The sequence below is a fragment of the Stenella coeruleoalba genome (assembly GCF_951394435.1).
Source record: "Stenella coeruleoalba genome assembly, chromosome: 6".
Taxonomy (NCBI): Eukaryota; Metazoa; Chordata; class Mammalia; order Artiodactyla; family Delphinidae; genus Stenella; species Stenella coeruleoalba.
In genome coordinates, this window is record NC_137151.1 from 67,006,408 (window position 1) to 67,020,982 (window position 14,575).

General features: G+C 36.7%; 1 protein-coding gene and 1 long non-coding RNA gene across 4 annotated transcripts in view; one reads left to right on the top strand and one right to left on the bottom strand.

Annotated features, from left to right (window-relative positions):
* The window catches only part of LOC307187783, a 32,570-nt gene extending 27,890 nt beyond the window's left edge, over window positions 1-4,680 (top strand). Inside the window, exons 2-3 of the long non-coding RNA XR_013828702.1 lie at window positions 2,247-2,430; window positions 4,587-4,680. This is a non-coding gene — a long non-coding RNA (uncharacterized lncRNA). The remainder of the gene's footprint in view (window positions 1-2,246; window positions 2,431-4,586) is intronic.
* The window catches only part of TLK1 (tousled like kinase 1), a 214,316-nt gene that overhangs the window by 7,280 nt on the left and 192,461 nt on the right, over window positions 1-14,575 (bottom strand). For all 3 annotated transcript variants that reach the window (XM_079924295.1, XM_079924294.1, XM_079924296.1), the window contains exons 14-20: window positions 12,976-13,057; window positions 8,838-8,929; window positions 8,663-8,752; window positions 8,334-8,503; window positions 7,884-8,019; window positions 4,696-4,807; window positions 3,173-3,280 (exon numbers count right to left, since the gene is read on the bottom strand). In XM_079924295.1, coding sequence (XP_079780421.1) covers window positions 3,173-3,280; window positions 4,696-4,807; window positions 7,884-8,019; window positions 8,334-8,503; window positions 8,663-8,752; window positions 8,838-8,929; window positions 12,976-13,057 — 790 coding nt within the window. The remainder of the gene's footprint in view (window positions 1-3,172; window positions 3,281-4,695; window positions 4,808-7,883; window positions 8,020-8,333; window positions 8,504-8,662; window positions 8,753-8,837; window positions 8,930-12,975; window positions 13,058-14,575) is intronic.

Here is a 14,575-nt window from a genome sequence, read left to right on the forward strand (position 1 = left end):
ATGCACATATCATTTTGAGTTAATGTTTTTGTTTTCTTCAAATACTCAGAAGTAGAACTGCTGGATCATATGGTAGTTCTATTTTTAATTTTCCAACGAACCTCCACACTGTTTTCCATATTGGCTGCACCAATTCACAATCGCACCAACAGTGCACACAGGTTCCCTTGTCTCCACATCCTTGCCAACACTCATTTCTTGTCTGTTTGATAATAGCTATTCTACAGGTATGAGGTGATCTCTCACTGCGGTTTTGATTTGGATTTCCCTGATTGAGTGATGTTGAGCATCTTTTCATGCAACTGTTGGCCATATGTAGGTCCTCCTTGGGAAGAAACCTATACAGATCCTCTGTTTTTAATCAAACTGTTTGATTTCTTTATATATTTTGGATATTAATCCCTTATCAGGTATGATTTCCAAATATTCTTCCCATTTGGTAAGTTGTCTTTTCATTTTGTTCATGGTTTCCTTTGCTGTGCAGATTTTTCATTTGATGCAGCCCCACTTGTTTACTTTTACTTTGTTGCCTTTGCTTTTGTTGTCAAATACAAAAATTCCTCACCAAGACCTATGTCAAGGAGCTTACCGCCTATGTTTTCTTTCAGGAGTTTTATGATTTCTAGTCTTAAGTTCAAGACTGTCATCCATTTTGAGTTACTTTTTGTGTATGGCATAAGATAGTGGTCCAGTTTCATCCTTGTTTATGTGGCTGTCTAGTTTTCCCAACAACATTTATTGAAGAGACCACCCTTTCCCCATTGTATATTCTTGGCTTCTTTGTCATAAATTGACCATACATGTGTGGGTTTATTCCGAGCTCTCAATTATGTTCCATTGATCTGTGTATTTTTATGCCAATACCATATGTTTTTTTTTTTTAAAGAATCAATTTTATTTATTTGATTTTGGTTGTGTTGGGTCTTTGTTGCTGCATGCGGGCTTCCTCTAGTTGTGGCGAGCAGGGGCTACTCTTCGTTGTGGTGTGCGGTCTTCTCATTGTGGTGGCTTCTCTTGTTGTGGAGCACAGGCTCTAGGCATGCAGGCTTCAGTAGTTATGGCTCGTGGGCTCTAGAGCACAGGCTCAGTAGTTGTGGCACACAGGCTTAGTTGTTCCACGGCATACCGTACTGTTTGTTTTGAATACTATAGCTTTGAAATGTAGTTTGAAATTATGGAGCATGAGGCCTTCAGCTTTGTTCTCAAGATGGCTTTGACTATTTGGGTCTTTCGTGTTTCCATATGAATTTTAGGACTGTTTGCTCTATTTCTGTGAAAAATACTGTTGGAATTTTGATAGGGATTGCACTGAATCTGTAGATTGCTTTTAGTAGTATGGACATTTTAACATTAATTCTTCCAATCCATGAACATGGAATATCTTTCCATTTACTTGTGCCTTCTTCAGTTTCTTTCATCAATGTCTTATAGTTTTTCTTTCTGATGCAACTGTAAATGGGATTGTTTTGTTTTCTCTTTGGCTGCACCCCAACCAGGGATCGAACCTGGGCCCCAGCAGTGAAAGCGCCAAGTCCTAACCACTGGACTGCCAGGGAAGTCCCTGGGATTGTGTTCTTAATTTCTCTTTCTGCTCTTTTATTATTAGTATATAGAAATACATAAAAATTTGTTGCATTGATTTCATATCCCACAACTTTACTGAATTTGTTGATTAGTTCTAACTTTTTTGGTGGTGTCTTAAGGGTTTTTATATATAAAATGATGTTATCTGCAAATAGTGACAGTTTTACTTCTTCCTTTCTGATTTGTATGCCTTTTACTTCTTTTTCTTGCCTAACTGTTCTGGCTAGGACTTCCAACACAGGCTCACATTGTTCTACTGTACTTTGCAAATACTGCGGTTTTTTTTTTGTTTTTTTTTTACAAATTGAACGTTTGTGGCAACCCCACATTGAGCAAATCTATCAGCACCATTTTTCCAACAGCTCACTTTGTGTCTCTGTGTCACATCTGGTAATTCTAGCAATATTTCAAACTTTCCATTATATTTGTTATGTCACTATTATATTTGTTATGGTGATCAGTGATTTCTGCTACTATTGTAACTGTTTGGGGGAGGTCATGAACTGCACCCATGTAAGACTGCAAACTTAATTGCTGAAATGACAACAAAGGATTTAGAATGTTACATAAAGTTAGTTCATAAAGCAGTGGCAGGGTTTAAGAGGACTGACTCCAATTTTGAAAGCTTTTTACCCACAGTAGAACTAACTTCTTTCAAACAGCACTGCATACTACAGAGAAATGGTTCATGAAAGGAAGAGACCAAGAAATTGCCTCAGCAGCCACCACCCTGCTCAGTCAGCAGCCGTCAACAGCAAGGCAAGACCCTCCACAAGCAAAAAGACTACTGGCTGAAGGCTCAGAGGATGGTTAACACTTTTTAGCAAGCAAGTATTTTTAATTAAGGTATGTACATTATTTTTTTAAGACATAATGCTATTGCACACTTAACAGACTACATTATAATGTAAACATAACTTTTATGTGCACCGGGAAACCAAAAACTATGTGTGACTTCTTTATTGCAATATTCGCCTTATTTGCAGTGGTAGAGAACCGAACCCACAATATCTCTGAGGTATGCCTGTAACTGTGTTGAATATGGAATACTGCATTTCTCCCTCCAAATTTTGGAGTCTTCTTTTTCTGGAATTTCTCTTCTGTAAAACGCTCTTTTCACCCTCATTCCACTTTACTGTCAATTTAGTTTGGCCAAAGGGTATGATGCCATTTTTGCCCTAGTGTTTTCTTCCTATTGAGCATAGAGTGTACAGCACAAAGTGAATATATCTATGTAACTGGCAAACAGATCAAGAAAAAGAACTTTATCAGAACTCCTAAGACTCTTCATGCCCACTTTCAGGCACTGGCTCTGCCCCCAATCTATTGGGGTAACAGCTATCCTGACTTTTAAACACCATAATTGAGTTCTGCTTGTTTTAAACTTTATGTAAATGTAATCGTAGATTATGTTCTCCTTTGCCTGGCTTCTTAAAAGAATCACAGACCATATTTGGGTCCTTAAAAACTATCACAACCAAAGGCCTAAAGCAACTCTTCTCCAGAGCAAATCACCAGCCCCTACTGGACAGCTTTTCCTGTGGCTGCAATCTTTACTTCACAAAGCTTATTTTCATAAACTTAGTACCTTTGCTTCACTGCTTACAACCGGTTTTACAGGGAACTGGACATCTGTGGCTTTTAATATTGTATTTTCTTGAAGAATGTCTTGTTGAGATTGATTGTGACCAAATGGCTTAAAAAAAAAAAAATACAATGTTGAGAAATTTATCTCACAAAATATTTAAACAGATATTATCAGAGAATCCCCAAGATACAAATGATTTGTGTTCTAAAAAAATCTTACTCTCAGTTACTTGCAAGCTGGGATGCATTCTCATAGAAACAAGGTTATAACTGACAGCAGGCATCTGATCAATCCTTAGCATAGCCAAAACATTGTGAATAAGCAACAGAAAATAATACCATTGCTATATAAGTAAGTAATTAAGATAAAAATAAAAACAAAAAAATTTTAAATTTTATTCTGAATGTTTAAAATTTAAGTTTAATTAGAGAAGAGATGGAGAAGTAGTGGAAACATCCGTGAAAAGTCCAAAGAGTGAAATACCTTGAGTATGACACACTAACTTAAATGAATCAGCTCTGGGTTTGGTCCTAACATGCAGTGAGTTCCCAGACAAGTCCCTGAATCTCTCTTTTCACACTGATGGAGGGACTGAATGGGATAAGGATATCTATGGTAGCTTACAGTTCTGACTTCAATGTAAAGAGAGGTTTGGGAAAAATTAGTACTAAGTTTGATGGAATTTCCCTGAGGAAGCACAGGAGGAAACATGCTCAGGCCAAACTGTGTGTGTGGGGTGGGAACGGGGTAGAGGAGGTGAGGAAGTGGAGAGAATGGAGGATCATGAACAGTTTTGACTCCTTTATTCCTAGCAATAGAAAAACGTTAGCACTGTTAACAGATTAGTTACTTCTTCTTCTTAAAAGAAAAAAAGGCAAAGAGCAGGCCAAAGAAGCTGTTGTGACATTAAAATAGTTCTGATCCACAGAAATTTTAGGAAGTGATAATATATTTAAGATCATTTAAAAAATCAAATGGAGTAACTATGGTTCAGGCATCCAAAATGGAGCTGGGTGGCCATTGTGGATGTGGTTTCAGACACATTCCTGCATCAGAGAAAACCTGAACTTTCTGAACTGTATCAAACTAAAGGAAACCACTAGATGTTTTCAAAACCGTATCTATCTGCTAGCAATTGCCAGCTGCAACCTTGTACTTTCAAAGTTCCCCCACAACTATGTCATCATTTCAAACCCCAATCTTTGCTTAACAAGCACCCTTACTTCTTGCCAGCTCCAATCCTAATTCTTGACAATTTGTGTAAGCTTGCAGTTTTTTGCCTATAAGCACCCTCCTCCGCTTTTGTAGTCCAGCGGAACACAATTCAAGTGCTTTCATGTATTTCTGCTTCCCAGTCTGCTCCTAACCCCAAATAAACAGTTATTTTGGGTTTTTTTGTTGTTGCCTCAACCAGGTCTGAATTCTTGGAATTCTTGACTAAATTGACTTCAAGTTAATGAAACTTTAAAAGGGGAAAATTCAACTTATCTCCATATAGCTGAATCTGTTATACTTCAACTTACTTTTCTACCATAAAGACACTGAAAGAAGATGACTCCGACTGACCACACATCAACCTTGTTGGAAATCTTCGGTGGTTCCTTTCCAACTACAAAACACTCAGGAGGTAAATACCTAGGTTTTGGGGGGAGGAAAAAAGGAAAGGATATTAACAATTTATAATTTAAAACCTTCTAAATGTAAAATCTTACACTCATTTTATCCATACAAAAACCCTTAGGTGATTTTCACTGATTAAAGTCCTAACTTTTAAGGCATTTGTATCCCTGTATCATTTGACTTTAGAGCCAAAACAAACAACTTTGTGGTTAAAGTGTGTAATATACAGTTGACCCTTTTCCAACACGGGTTCAAACTGCACGGGTCCACTTATACGAGGATTTTTTTCAATAGTAAATACTGCAGCACTACACAATCCCTGACTGGTTGAATTTCGGGCATGTGGAGGAACCACGTATATGAAGGGCAACTGCAAGCTATACTCAGATTTTTGACTGTGCAGAGGACCGGTGCCCCTGCACTGTTCAAGGGTCAACTTATATACATTTCTGTAGTGTATGATCTACAGAAATGATAAATTATCATTAGAAATTACAATGTTCTAAGTATCTACTAACAGAAGAAATCCTCTCCTATCCCCCCTTCACCAATCTTCAAACTGTAGGAAGTTCTCTTCCTAAAACACACATCTGATCAGCCAGTTCTTTTGTTTAAAGAACCTCAGCCTCACTCACTGCCCAGGCAAGACCTCGTATCTCTTGCTTGTAACACGAGACCTGTCCTAATCTAGCAGCAACTTAAATTTCCAAAATCTCTTCTCCTGACCCCCAGCCCCTCAAACTGGTTAGGCAAAGCCGATTCACTTGGTTCCCTACACTGTGCTTCCCCGCAATGCTTCTGAATATGACAACCTCTTATGCCTTCCTTAACTACTCCAGTTCACACAGTGACCACCCTTTCTTCTTCAAGACCCACCCAACTTTCACAAGCCTTCTCTGCGTCCCTCCAGGCAGATGTTACCTCCATTACAGCGCTAATTCATTGTACAGTTTCAAACAGTAGCAGCATCAGAAATATATGGAGCATTCAAAAATACTATTTTTATTTATAAATTTATAATTTTAGATAAAGAAAAGGTAAAAATAGATTGTAAAATTTATTTAAAAAGTAAAAATACATATAAGTAAAAATAAATTTTTACTTTTAACCTTAGGTTATAAGTATTGATAAAAAGCTCCATCAGGATGCAAGCATCTCACACTTCAAAAATTTAGATAAACTACAAAGTCCTGAAAAGGAATAATACAGCTAAATGGGAAGCTTCTCTTTTTAGTTTTATACTCACTATGCTAAAATCGTTTAAATTCAGCAGAACATTCACAGATGACCAATAACCTATTTGTGATGTAAATCCTTTCCTACCCTCCAAATCAAATAAAAAGCCAGATTTGTTTTATGAATAAAAGCGTATATTTTCTGTAGGTTTATGTGTGTGTAACTGAAACAAGAATGACTCTTAAACACTGTGCTATACCGTCTCTCAAGGTAAAAGGGTATATAAGCAAGGAGAGGAAGTGTAGGAATAGATACCAAAGCTACTCGGGGAAAACGACAGCAGGATTTAGTGGATGCTTGCATTTGAGACCCAAGAGGAAGGGAGAAACAAAACTCGTTTTCTTCTAAGTGATACTGACAAATAATTTAAGCTTCTGGGGATGATGTGTAAAAGCACTACATACCTATATTCTAAAAGTTTGTATATGAATAAAAAACTAACCATTTTGGGGAAAGCTGTTTCTACAAGAAGTATATAATTCCAGGTTCCTAACATGGAAATGCCATGACTGTATCTTCTTCCTGCACAGCACCCTAAAACATAAGCTTCCCTGTCTCATGCCCATCTGTCAGGGGGAAATTTCCTTGCCCTGCCCTGCACTAGGGAAGCCAGAGTGAGAGGGAAACAGTATGGTGGGAGTCTCTGCAGAGGAAGGATGATCTATTACTTAGAACATGGTTTTCAAGCTGTCTGCCACAGAATACAGGGTTCTACCAAGAAGCCTTATTTTTGTTGGTTTTATTAGGATTCTAAGATTTTGTGGTGAAAAAAGGAGCCTTGTTGCTAAAAGAAAGAAGTCTAAAGACTACTGACTGAGGGTACTGACTTTTAAGGAGTTACTAGTTTGAATGATAGACTTTTAAAGAATATATATTGAAAGAAAATTATGATACATTATCTTATATTCCTAAAAAATGCCACAAGCATAATTTGAAACTCTAAACTGGCTTTAAATGAAAACATGGAACATGACTAATCCTTACTCTGAAAAGTAAAGTCCATACCAACCTGTGGCATTTTATAGAATTGGTTATTATTGCCCAGGCTATGTGAAGATTGTTCTGAAGACTCCAAAGTCACATTTATGTTTGTAGTCACCATCCTGCTCAGTGAAGCTGAGTAGTTATCTCCCTTCCATTTAAGATTTCACTCTTTTTGCTAAACTAATTTATTCTGAAAACTAAATTAGTTTTGAAATTTTATAGTCTATGTTCTCCACTTTGGCAAATTTGATACTAAGTTTGAAAATTCACACTGAAGTAATTTTTGTCAACACGTAGGTAACTCTGAAGGGAATGACGTTCATTTAGACTCATATCAGTGAATCTATGGTTCTATCTAGATTTATATCTGTATGTATGAAGTTATTAAAAAGATTTTTGAGCGTTAAGGCCAAAGACCAAGATTGTACCAAATTTCTCTTTCATTCATTATTGACAAAACATCCATCTTAAAAACTGTAACCACAAAACCTCTACAGAGAGGGCTTAATGCTTATTAGTTATTGCTTTTAATAGCTAAGATATTATATTAAGTATCATTACTCATGATAAACATCACTCCAACATTATAGAACAAGATTCACAAATTCTCCATGTTAGGAGTTTCTGGCTGGTAGGGAACTAGCTGGTAGTCACTTGCTGATGCCAAGTTTTTCTTCCTCTGGTTTGCTGATAGTTACAGTTAAGACCAGGTGAGAAAACAGGACTGATGATAGTAGTCTCTCAACTCAGAGACTTCATATCAGTACTCTCATCACACCACAGTAATCTCAAAGGTAGGCGAAAATAAACTCTCATTAAAAAGACTGGGCACTAATCTAGGTAATTTTGGTGTTTTTAATAATACACTTACCAGTAAGTGCCTGCCCCTTGGGAAGTTAGATCCATTCCATCTACACCATAGCTGTCATCATCCATAATCTTGGACAGACCAAAATCAGTAATTTTAATTTCTCCGCATGCTGTTCCATCTACCAGAAGGATGTTCCCTAAGAACAAAGTATAAAGTTCTTTTAATGAAACATAAATGAAAAACATTATCTTTACTACTAAAGCTGGACTTTTGGGAAATAATACACTTAACATACATATGTAAAATTTTTAATCAATTAAGATATACATTTAAAATATAGTTTTTAAATGCAGTGATATAAATTTTAAAAACACTTCAGCTACTACCACTAGTATTCCACTGACTTTTAAAAACTAAACCAAAAAGCATATTTTTGGATAACTTAGCAAGTAAGACTTTTAAAAATTACACTCTTTAAAGCTTAATTTAGACAAAAATTTTATTAATTACCTGGTTTAAGATCATAATGTATAATAGGGGGTTTGATTTCATTGAGATATCTTAGTGCATTTACAATCTGCATTACAATAGACCTAGCTTCTTTCTCTGACATTAATTTATGTTGCTTCAGATAGAAATCCAAGTCATTGCCTTCACAGTATTCTAACACTGTACAAAACCTACAATGGAGAAGAGAAAAAAATCAGACATAAAATATTATCCAATAATTCAAAATCACAATGGACAAATGAAGAGTATTTATATTATCACTATGGAATAGGGGAAGCAAAAGCCAACATGTCTTTTCTTAAAAAATAAATCCTTTTATATTCACTTACGTATCTGTATCCAAGGAGAAATAATCATAGAGTTTAACTATTCTGGGGTGATCCAGTTCTTTGTGTATTCTATACTCTCTGCAGGCATGTCTACGAGAAAGAGAATATATTAATTCTCCATGACAATTAAATATATTTTCAAAATTGATAAAAACCATAAAGAATTAATATTTACTTGTGGTAGTTTTCCTTCTTCTCATCCCTCCAACTTTTATTAAGCTGATGGATCTTCACAGCAGCATATCTTTGTTCATAAAGGTCAAAAGCCTAGGATTCAAGGAATAGAAGAGTTTGGACCAAAGACCAACTGAATAGTGAAGAGATTTTTTTTTTTTGAGTGATAATTTTTGCAATAATATGGAATGAGAATACACATTACAATTTTTGGTAGTCATCCCTGCTAAGGTTATATATAGTTCAGTGGCACATTTATTATCAGAAACAAGATACAAATTCCATGGTGCAGGGCTTCCCTGGTGGCGCAGTTGTTGAGAGTCCGCCTGCCGATGCAGGGGACGTGGGTTCGTGCCCTGGTCCGGGAAGATCCCACATGCCGTGGAGCGGCTGGGCCCGCGAGCCGTGGCCGCTGAGCCTGCGCGTCCGGAGCCTGTGCTCCGCAACGGGAGAGACCACAACAGTGAGAGGCCCGCGTACCGTAAAAAAAAAAAAAAAAAAAAAAAAAAAAAAAAAATTCCATGGTGCTAAATCAGAGAAAATCTTAATGTGAATTTTCACGTTCAAGTTTTATAAGTGCCAATATATTGAATCAAGATAAAACAATAAAGCTCTCTGGGTTTTGTTTTTTTTTTTTGGCTGCGTTGGGTCTTTGTTGCTGTGCACGGCCTTTCTCTAGTTGTGGCAAGTGGGGTCTACTCTTTGTTGCAGTGTGCGGGCTTCTCTTGTTGCAGAGCACGGGCTCTAGATGCGAGGACTTCAGTAGTTGTAGCACACGGGCTCAGAAGTTGTGGCACACGGGCTTCAGTAGTTGTGGTGCATGGGCTTAGTAGTTGTGGTGCATGGGCTTAGTTGCTCCGCGGCACGTGGTATCTTCCCACACCAGGGATCAAACACGTGTCCCTTGCACTGGCAGGTGTATTCTTAACCACTGCACCACCAGGGAAGTCCCAAGCTATCTGTTTTTAATATAGACATTCTTCTCTATACTGGTAGTAGCAGTAAGTGGCCAGGAAAACAGGCGGCTGTAATACTTTTTTGGTGGGTTCCTGTATCCTTTCCTAGCAACTCCACCTTCCCCCCCCATTTGAAAATTAACAAGTTCCTAACAATTTCCTAACTGTTTTAAAAAAATTCTAAACTTTTATTATGAAACTGTTTAAACATAACCATAACCATTAACCATATGTAATTATCATACCTAACTCTATCAGTAATATTTCCTTAATCTGGGCTCAAAAAAGGTTTTATACTTGTTTGTTCAAATGACCAGACTATTTCTTAAATAAAGAATGATCAATATTTTAAGGCTTCAGGTGACTTATAAATGTTTTTTAAAAACAATGAATATCATTAAAGAGGAATTAATAATTTAGGTTCAACTGTGACTTTTACACAAAAGCGCTCCCTTAAAACACTAAAAGCTTACATATTTATTAGGAAGAAGGTTCCTAGTTCCCACTGCCTCTATCAATTTAACCTTAAAATAAGCAGTAGGGGTAAACTGCTTGTCACGAAATTATAAAAGCATGGGATCAGAAATAATATAGGATGCAGTAATTAAGAATATTCACTTTGGAGTCAGATGAATTTATTAGCTGCATGACTTTGTGCTTAATACCCTCTCTAATAGCCTCAGTCTCATGAAGTTTGGGTTGTTGACTAAATGGGGTGAAACGTATAAAGTGTTCAGAATAATATATGATTCATAATAAATATCCAATAAACATTAGCTCATTATAATATTAAAAGTTAAGTTTTAAGAAATATAATAGAAGAGAATAAAAGAAGTTCATGTGAGAGAAAGCAAAAAAGCTTTTATAAAACTCAAAGGCAAGCATAGTAAAAAAATAGGAGAAAATAAAATTCTAAGCACTAATAAAGTTATCATCCATGTATAATGATAATAACTGTATATGACATATCTTTCTCCCAAGATTAGAAGAGTAAAGTATACCTTCCCATAAAGCTAAGATGGTAGTCACCGAGCAACTGATTCAATGCTTTCCACCTTGGTATAGAGAAGAGTCAATTTTTTGACTTACAGTCAGCTACTTTGTTTACCAAGCGACCTGGCAACAATGAAAGGACTTGAAGGGGTCGGAGGGGCTGTCATTAGTATTTAAATCAGTAATGAGGGTTCAAGTCATTAGGGACCCACAATCTGCATTTTCTAACTTCTACAGATGCCTTTTCTTCCAAAAGAAAAGTCCCTTTTAGACCCTATCTATGGGGCTAAAAACAATGGAAATACTATTGGGCAGTGGCAGAAGACTGTCATGAAAGCTATCAGTAGGCTCAGAAGCCGGGCAACTTCTCGGCGGAGCTAGTGCTAGCTAACTATACTTTTGGTGATTTTTAGGTCCACAGTGAGCAACATTATGACCTTCTTTTCTACCTTGTGGCCTAAGACTATTCAACCATTAAGTGCCTGAGGATGAACTACCATTAGAATCAGAGAAATAGGAATTGGAAGAGAGCTCACAGATCACTCTTGATGGGTGACACTTAATGCTCATCCAAGTTAACAAAACAAAACATAGTTCATGGTTGAACCAAGATCAGAAATGAAGTTCTCTGAATCCAAATCCCATAATTTGCCCCAGAGTCAGAACTGGATACAGGGTGTCTCGTTGAACAGAGAGGATTTCTAATAATCTAATGAGCTTACATTTCTCAGCAACGAAGTTCTTTGTGATTTTCCTGTGATAGTTCATTTAATCACTATAATGATCCTATGATGTAGGTACTATTAGCTTTCCCAGGTGAAGACAGGCAGAGGATGGTAAGCAATAAGCCCAAGTTTATACAGCAGTCAGAATTAGCCAGGATTCAAACCCAGCCTGTCTGGCTTCAGAACCCAAGGTCTTAATCGCTGACTATACCAATACATAATGAAGCACCAAGTGTTCCAAGGAGCTAATCAAAGGCAGACTAACAGGGAAGCCTTCTATAGGAATTGAAGTTTAAGGTGAAGCTATGACCTTCATGTGACTTTATGCTAAGAGCAAATGGGAAGCCACTGGGGCTTATAAGCAGGGGAGTGAGATGATCAGACTGCATTTTACAACAAGGCCACTCTAGCTGCAGCACACACAAATGAACTGGAGAAACTCAATGCCCAGAAAAAAGGTGATCAGCTAGGCAATGCAACAAGAGACAATGAGGCCCTGCACTAAGAGAGAGGGAGAAGGGTCATTGCTGGATTTAGGAGAGCTTAATGACATTAATAATGACATTAATAATGACAGATACCAGGGACTGGTTATGTTGGGGGAAGGGAGTTAAGGGCAAGGTGAATTGAAGGATGGCTTTTATGTTTTTCACTTGAGGGACTGGGCAGGTAAATGGCAGTGCTGTGTATTAAAGTAGGGAGCAGTGTTAAAAAGCGGGGGGGGCGCGTTGGGAGAAGAGATAACTTCTATTTCAGATGTGAGTTTGCAGTGCTTATGAAGCATCCACATGAGGTGAACAGATTAAGTCATATAAACCAGCAGGTACGGGGCTCAGAAGGAGAGTGTGGGGTAGATAGCTATGTATCTATACATCTGTATCTGAAATCAAATAGGTGATAACTTAGTGAATGGGAGGGGGATATATCTGAAAGGAGCACAAGAATGATGAGACCATAGGAACTTCAATATTTAAAGGTTGGGCAGAAAGATAACATAAAGTGGAAAAAAAGTAAGGTATAAAGCATTAAACATATGAGTAAATATTTCTACATTTATAAATACACATTTGAGAAACACTGGCCTTAAAATAGGTAGAAATTAGGGTAAATTCAGGACATGTAAGACTTGTGACACATGTTTAAATTAAGGGATACAACCTTTCCATAAATGTACTATATTAAATGGCTACCTGCCTATCTTGATTCTAATGGTGGTTATTACTTGTATCAGACTGGCTAGTGATAACCAGGTACCAAATATCAGAGGGACTGCAAAGGCACAAGGATAGTTTTTAAGACTCTTGAGATAAGACAGTGTAAGCCACCACAGACTCTTTTTTGTAATGAGAGGACATAAAAACAGTCAAAAAATGATAAAATCAATAAAAAGACATGTACTTCTTAACCACATATTCCTATATCTTTGTCATATTAGTATGAAGAACAGGAAAAAAATGTACATTACCTTATACACTTCACTAAAGCCACCTCTACCAAGCAGATGGAGTAATAAATATCTTTCATTTAACGTTGGGTGATCTTTGAACCTTAAGGGTGGGGAAAAAAACACTCAGGCACATGAAAACACCCACAAAAAGGTTTCGTCCACAACAAAGTTAGCTCTTATTCTACTCCCAGCTACTTCTTTTTCAGCTACTCTTCTGCTAATTTTGAATTCCATTCCATACTTCTTTTCCTTCTCTAACTGCATGACTATCACCCATCTTAACGCTCTGGTGTTCACAAAGCTTAACATTTATAGCCGAATATTCAGGTTCAATGACCAATTATAGCACTGTGATAAAGACCTACCGACTACTGTATTACTAAGAGCTTTATGAAATCCCGTATCTATTCAGCAGGAATTACTTCCCTTGGAAAAATATACTTTTATTTTGGGAGTTACAGTTAATCAAGTTTTATAATATTGATATATGATTAAAAATAATTATATTTATAAACTGGCTTTCATCCATGGTGAAATTTTACAGCCTTTGCCTTTTATAAATAAAAATTTATTTCCCAATCAAAAAAGAAATCCTTTAAAAAAAACCACCACAGACAATACTATTACTATTTAAAGCTTATTGCACCTGCTATACATTAAGCACTCACCTGTATTATCTCATTTGGTTCTTAACCAACCCTTTGAAGTAGGCCCTGCTACTACCTCTATTTTACAGATGAGGGCACTACTGCACAGAAAGGTTAAGTAACTTGTCCAAGGTCAACAGCTAATACATGGCAGGGGTTAGCAGAAAAATGTGGTTCCAAAATGTACACTCTTGATATTTAAGGAAAAAAAATATCAATGATAGCTTTGTAATTCCAGATGCAAACACATGATATTCAATATCAACACAGCTTTGATAATTTAAGCTTTTCCTGAGAACTTATAAATAAAAGAGATTTCTGTTAGTTTTAAAGCAAAATGTAGGGAATTCCCTGGTGGTCCAGTGGTTAGGACTTGGCGCTTTCACTGCCATGACCCAGGTTCAATCCCTGGCTGGGGAACTAAAATCCTGCAAGCCACACAGCCAAAAGAAGAAAAAAAGAAAGAAAAGAAAAATGTAAAGCTGTAACAATTTATTTAATTTTCAACAAGTGGATTAAGTAATATCCACAAGTTTGGACATAATTTTCAGAAGAGCCAGTTTTAAATTAGTTTTGTCTTATCTGCGTTATCAGAATTTTCATCTGGTACAATTAAGGATATTACATAACTATATTATTTCACTGACATTATACATTGGAATGATTGCGTTCATACAGAGATGATCATAAATAGCCCCTCTTTTAAGCAAGATATTTGTATTTCACGGCAGAAATAGGCCACTTCCAATTCTGACACTTGTATTAGGTCATGAAGATTTAAATTACATAAGTCTTAAAGTGTAAAAAGACATCCTTCCTGTCCTCTACATTGACTAAATCCAATTAATGCCTTGCTTAATTTCTATCTTCTTCATAAAATTCCCACCAGCCCACATATATTTTCTATCCTTTGAATTCCTTTAGCGTTTAATGTCATTTTGATGATTAGGGATTAAGGACAGAGACTATAA